This window comes from Pan paniscus, chromosome 16, assembly GCF_029289425.2.
Source record: "Pan paniscus chromosome 16, NHGRI_mPanPan1-v2.0_pri, whole genome shotgun sequence".
NCBI lineage: Eukaryota > Metazoa > Chordata > Mammalia > Primates > Hominidae > Pan > Pan paniscus.
Window position 1 is genome coordinate 11979133 of NC_073265.2, and position 6265 is coordinate 11985397.

At 50.1% G+C, this 6265-nt stretch overlaps 2 protein-coding genes across 2 annotated transcripts; both read left to right on the plus strand.

Moving 5' to 3' along the window:
- The first annotated feature begins 1673 nt into the window (after positions 1-1673).
- Positions 1674-2419, plus strand: LOC134729138 (TATA-box-binding protein-associated factor 11-like protein 5). The gene has a single exon (XM_063597005.1). The coding sequence runs from the start codon at positions 1823-1825 to the stop codon at positions 2417-2419; it is 597 nt and encodes a 198-aa protein (XP_063453075.1). The 5' UTR covers positions 1674-1822.
- Positions 2420-5108: 2689 nt separating this feature from the next.
- Positions 5109-5853, plus strand: LOC134729154 (TATA-box-binding protein-associated factor 11-like protein 5). The gene has a single exon (XM_063597021.1). The coding sequence runs from the start codon at positions 5257-5259 to the stop codon at positions 5851-5853; it is 597 nt and encodes a 198-aa protein (XP_063453091.1). The 5' UTR covers positions 5109-5256.
- The last annotated feature ends 412 nt before the right edge of the window (positions 5854-6265 follow it).

The following is a 6265-nucleotide window of genomic DNA, read 5'->3' on the forward strand; positions in this document are numbered from 1 at the left end:
TAAAAACCCGAGATTTATTATGGAATCAGCGTGAACCTTCCCAGCACAGCTCACAGATCATACGCCAAAAATTACCCTGTGATTCCGTCTCAAAAATTCTCTGTAGTGACCTGTGAATTGACAGCTCGTGAGGACATTCTTTAGTTTGGCTGAAACCAAAAAACCTGAAACCATCGAAACTGAAAAAAACGGAGTCTGCCAAATTCTGCCTCTTACCCTTTCAGCTACCATGCCACGTTCAACTATTGTACTTGATAAGTATTGGAAACTGAAGGTACTGATAATTTCAATAGAGTTTCACCAAAGCAGTATTTCTTGTGAGAAAGCCATAATCTCATCAGTAATGCCTTTCTAGAAGATCCAACAGGAAAGATGAACTAGCAACTCATCCTGACAAGAAAGTAAAACTCAGGAAAAATCCTAAGGCAGAGCAGCTTCGGGCTTCAGCGTGAAACTCTCATAGTCTGGGCGCGGTGGCTCACGCCTATAGTCCCTTCTCTTTGGGAAGCCAAAGTGGGGCAGATCACCTGAAGTCAGCAGTTCAAGACCAGCCTGGCCAAAATGGTGAAACCTCGTCTCTACTTGAAAAGATACAAAAATTTGCCCGGCGTGGCAGCGCGCACATTTAGTCCCAGCCGCTCTGGAGGCTGAGGCAGGAGAATCCGTTGAGCCTAGGATGCCGAGGCTGCAGTGGGCTGAGAGCGGGCCGCTGTAATCCAGCCTGGGGGACAGAGCGAGACTCTGTCTCAGAAATAAACAAATAAACCAAACTAAACTAAGATAAAATGACGTAAAATAAAATTGAAATAATATTTTCACGTTTCCCTCACCCAGCCCATTTTATTTTCAGAGTATTCGATAAACCGCTTGTTTCCCTGTGCGTTAGAGAGTTTTTTTTTCTCAGACATCGAAGTTTTCTAATGCTCAACTTCGTAAAATGTCTCATTTTTTACTGTAAATAGTTTCTTTACTGTTGTGAAATGTGAACTTTGCGATTCTGTGAAGGAGACTGAATTCTGAAATGCCCCCTGCATTTCCCGCCCCTCAGAGACTCGCCCTGTGTCTGCCCCTCCCTTGGGTGTGGGCGGAAGCATGAATTGATGTGCCGGCCCAACTTCCTGATTAGATTAGGGCTATCCTGAACCAATGGCTGCTAAGGGCTGGGTCTAATTCAGTCATCTGAGCCCTTTGTAAGGGAGGACTGAACCCCCCTGTGAGTACGCTCCCCTGTGGGAGATTCCCCAGCACTGGCTGTGCACACCCAGGGGGCCTCACAGCCGAGTCCTGGGCAACACGGGTAGGAGCTGAGAGCATCCTCACGGCAGCCGGCAGAACCAACAAGTGGGCCTGGGGCTCACAACCCTAAGGCATTGTTGAATTCTGCCACCAACTCGAATCGGATCGAAGCCAGACCCTTCTCGGGTGGAGGCGACGACCACACAGCCAGACCCATCCTGGAGGTCCCTCGTGTGACTCTGAGCAGGAGGCGGTCACTTGGCCTAGCAGAACTTCTGACCTGTGAGCTGGTGTTTGTTTTAAATATCCCAAATTGGTGAGAATTCGTTCTGCATTGACCTAAAACTAACATACTCTCCTTCCACAAGTTTCTTCACATTGTGGAAGTGGGAAAATTCAGTGTGTGTGTGTTTGTGTGTGGGAAGGGGAGGCCGGGAGCCGTGTCCGGTTACGGCGAAACTGGCTCAGCAGAAGCACGGCAGCTAAAATCTCTGAAAGGTTCTCATCGCAGATCCAGAATCAAACCACCCCAGCCGGAACTTCTGCCTGTACAGCTGCTGTCACGGAGCAGGCTTGAATCTCACCCATGGAGACCGGCAGGCAAACAGGTGTGTCTGCTGAGATGCTCGCCATGCCCCGAGGTCTGAAGGGCAGCAAGAAGGATGGAATCCCTGAGGACCTAGATGGGAACTCGGAAGAACCCAGGGATCAGGAAGGTGAGCTCAGGAGTGAGGATGTCATGGACCTCCCAGAAGGTGACAATGAGGCCTCAGCCTCAGCTCCTCCTGCAGCCAAAAGACGGAAAACACATACAAAAGGCAAGAAGGAGAGGAAGCCCACCGTGGATGCAGAGGAGGCTCAGAGGATGACAACCCTGCTGTCTGCCATGTCTGAGGAGCAGCTGTCCCGCTACGAAGTGTGTCGCCGGTCAGCTTTCCCGAGAGCACGCATCGCGGGTCTGATGCGGGCTATCACTGGCGGTTCGGTGTCTGAGAACGCGGCCATTGCCATGGCTGGAATAGCCAAGGTCTTTGTCGGAGAGGTGGTGGAAGAGGCCCTGGACGTGTGTGAGATGTGGGGAGAGACGCCCCCGCTGCAGCCCAAGCATTTAAGGGAGGCCGTTCGCAGGTTAAAGCCCAAGGGCCTCTTCCCCAACAGCAACTGCAAAAGAATCATGTTCTAGGCCCGAGGCCAGAGGGCAGGGTCTGTTTGTGCAGGAAGAAGTACCGCGTTCATCTTCCAATGACAGGAGTGTGTGTGCTGGAGCTCCTGCATCTCAGTCCCACCTGGATTTACCCACGATCTCAGTGTCTTAAAATGTGCAGTTGCCCTTACCTGGATGAAGACAGCAGATCGCTTCATAGGAGCCTTGGCTAAATCTTTGGGCATTTTAATGGGATGTGGAGGCGTTTTTCTATGTCTTTCCAGTTGGAGGACTCAAGGTGCCTGGGCCCAGAGCATCCCGTGGACAGGCAGCCGCATTCAGAGAGGGAAGCCCTTCCCAGGAGATCTGTATGGTTTCCCGCTGAAGCCTGGTGTAGCTGTCTCTTAGCTTGTATGCTTCTGTCTGGGTTCCAGTGATTGGAGCTTGCAGAAATGTTTCCCCGATTGTTGTTCTCCTGTACCTTTTCAATGCTCATATGTATTTTTGTGAGCCATCACGAAAACAGTTAAACTGATCAACTGATTTCCAAACTGCAGACATCAAAATGAAATCACAAAGCACTTTTTTTCCCCCTAAGTTGACTCTTCTATTCCTGCCTGCTGTGCTTTATGTCAGCAAGTGACCCTTTCCTGCATTATAATGCAATATAGTATAGATACATCATGTAAGACTAGAGAGAAACCAATTCCAAAACCACCTTTCCTCAAGCCGCCATTTGTAACGATCATATGGGCGGTTTAAAGGACACAGAGAGAGCCCATTGATACTTCACTGTCGCTACACGTGGTGACTTTTCCAGTGCTTCCGGAGACACTGAAATTTAGTTCCAAACATTGCCTTAGAGGATTCTTGATTTTATTCATTCTACCGATGATCCGCTCAGAAAATCAAACCTGAGTACGGAGACATTGGAGAAGTCGTTAAACTATTGGACCAAGTCGGTTCGTCACGAGTGACAAAGTTATTCCACACTCTACTTGTACATACTCTGCTTTACCTTCGTGATGGAAAAGAGTAATTTTTCGCTATAGAGTAAAAACCCGAGATTTATTATGGAATCAGCGTGAACCTTCCCAGCACAGCTCACAGATCATACGCCAAAAATTACCCTGTGATTCCGTCTCAAAAATTCTCTGTAGTGACCTGTGAATTGACAGCTCGTGAGGACATTCTTTAGTTTGGCTGAAACCAAAAAACCTGAAACCATCGAAACTGAAAAAAACGGAGTCTGCCAAATTCTGCCTCTTACCCTTTCAGCTACCATGCCACGTTCAACTATTGTACTTGATAAGTATTGGAAACTGAAGGTACTGATAATTTCAATAGAGTTTCACCAAAGTAGTATTTCTTGTGAGAAAGCCATAATCTCATCAGTAATGCCTTTCTAGAAGATCCAACAGGAAAGATGAACTAGCAACTCATCCTGACAAGAAAGTAAAACTCAGGAAAAATCCTAAGGCAGAGCAGCTTCGGGCTTCAGCGTGAAACTCTCATAGTCTGGGCGCGGTGGCTCACGCCTATAGTCCCTTCTCTTTGGGAAGCCAAAGTGGGGCAGATCACCTGAAGTCAGCAGTTCAAGACCAGCCTGGCCAAAATGGTGAAACCTCGTCTCTACTTGAAAAGATACAAAAATTTGCCCGGCGTGGCAGCGCGCACATTTAGTCCCAGCCGCTCTGGAGGCTGAGGCAGGAGAATCCGTTGAGCCTAGGATGCCGAGGCTGCAGTGGACTGAGAGCGGGCCGCTGTAATCCAGCCTGGGGGACAGAGCGAGACTCTGTCTCAGAAATAAACAAATAAACCAAACTAAACTAAGATAAAATGACGTAAAATAAAATTGAAATAATATTTTCACGTTTCCCTCACCCAGCCCATTTTATTTTCAGAGTATTTGATAAACCGCTTGTTTCCCTGTGCGTTAGAGAGTTTTTTTTTCTCAGACATCGAAGTTTTCTAATGCTCAACTTCGTAAAATGTCTCATTTTTTACTGTAAATAGTTTCTTTACTGTTGTGAAATGTGAACTTTGCGATTCTGTGAAGGAGACTGAATTCTGAAATGCCCCCTGCATTTCCCGCCCCTCAGAGACTCGCCCTGTGTCTGCCCCTCCCTTGGGTGTGGGCGGAAGCATGAATTGATGTGCCGGCCCAACTTCCTGATTAGATTAGGGCTATCCTGAACCAATGGCTGCTAAGGGCTGGGTCTAATTCAGTCATCTGAGCCCTTTGTAAGGGAGGACTGAACCCCCCTGTGAGTACGCTCCCCTGTGGGAGATTCCCCAGCACTGGCTGTGCACACCCAGGGGGCCTCACAGCCGAGTCCTGGGCAACACGGGTAGGAGCTGAGAGCATCCTCACGGCAGCCGGCAGAACCAACAAGTGGGCCTGGGGCTCACAACCCTAAGGCATTGTTGAATTCTGCCACCAACTCGAATCGGATCGAAGCCAGACCCTTCTCGGGTGGAGGCGACGACCACACAGCCAGACCCATCCTGGAGGTCCCTCGTGTGACTCTGAGCAGGAGGCGGTCACTTGGCCTAGCAGAACTTCTGACCTGTGAGCTGGTGTTTGTTTTAAATATCCCAAATTGGTGAGAATTCGTTCTGCATTGACCTAAAACTAACATACTCTCCTTCCACAAGTTTCTTCACATTGTGGAAGTGGGAAAATTCAGTGTGTGTGTGTTTGTGTGTGGGAAGGGGAGGCCGGGAGCCGTGTCCGGTTACGGCGAAACTGGCTCAGCAGAAGCACGGCAGCTAAAATCTCTGAAAGGTTCTCATCGCAGATCCAGAATCAAACCACCCCAGCCGGAACTTCTGCCTGTACAGCTGCTGTCACGGAGCAGGCTTGAATCTCACCCATGGAGACCGGCAGGCAAACAGGTGTGTCTGCTGAGATGCTCGCCATGCCCCGAGGTCTGAAGGGCAGCAAGAAGGATGGAATCCCTGAGGACCTAGATGGGAACTCGGAAGAACCCAGGGATCAGGAAGGTGAGCTCAGGAGTGAGGATGTCATGGACCTCCCAGAAGGTGACAATGAGGCCTCAGCCTCAGCTCCTCCTGCAGCCAAAAGACGGAAAACACATACGAAAGGCAAGAAGGAGAGGAAGCCCACCGTGGATGCAGAGGAGGCTCAGAGGATGACAACCCTGCTGTCTGCCATGTCTGAGGAGCAGCTGTCCCGCTACGAAGTGTGTCGCCGGTCAGCTTTCCCGAGAGCACGCATCGCGGGTCTGATGCGGGCTATCACTGGCGGTTCGGTGTCTGAGAACGCGGCCATTGCCATGGCTGGAATAGCCAAGGTCTTTGTCGGAGAGGTGGTGGAAGAGGCCCTGGACGTGTGTGAGATGTGGGGAGAGACGCCCCCGCTGCAGCCCAAGCATTTAAGGGAGGCCGTTCGCAGGTTAAAGCCCAAGGGCCTCTTCCCCAACAGCAACTGCAAAAGAATCATGTTCTAGGCCCGAGGCCAGAGGGCAGGGTCTGTTTGTGCAGGAAGAAGTACCGCGTTCATCTTCCAATGACAGGAGTGTGTGTGCTGGAGCTCCTGCATCTCAGTCCCACCTGGATTTACCCACGATCTCAGTGTCTTAAAATGTGCAGTTGCCCTTACCTGGATGAAGACAGCAGATCGCTTCATAGGAGCCTTGGCTAAATCTTTGGGCATTTTAATGGGATGTGGAGGCGTTTTTCTATGTCTTTCCAGTTGGAGGACTCAAGGTGCCTGGGCCCAGAGCATCCCGTGGACAGGCAGCCGCATTCAGAGAGGGAAGCCCTTCCCAGGAGATCTGTATGGTTTCCCGCTGAAGCCTGGTGTAGCTGTCTCTTAGCTTGTATGCTTCTGTCTGGGTTCCAGTGATTGGAGCTTGCAGA

What these genes read in the sequence shown, in the direction of transcription:
- LOC134729138 (XM_063597005.1), top strand. Translation starts at nt 1,823, where the DNA reads ATGGAGACCGGCAGGCAAACAGGTGTGTCTGCTGAGATGCTCGCCATG.
- LOC134729154 (XM_063597021.1), top strand. Translation starts at nt 5,257, where the DNA reads ATGGAGACCGGCAGGCAAACAGGTGTGTCTGCTGAGATGCTCGCCATG.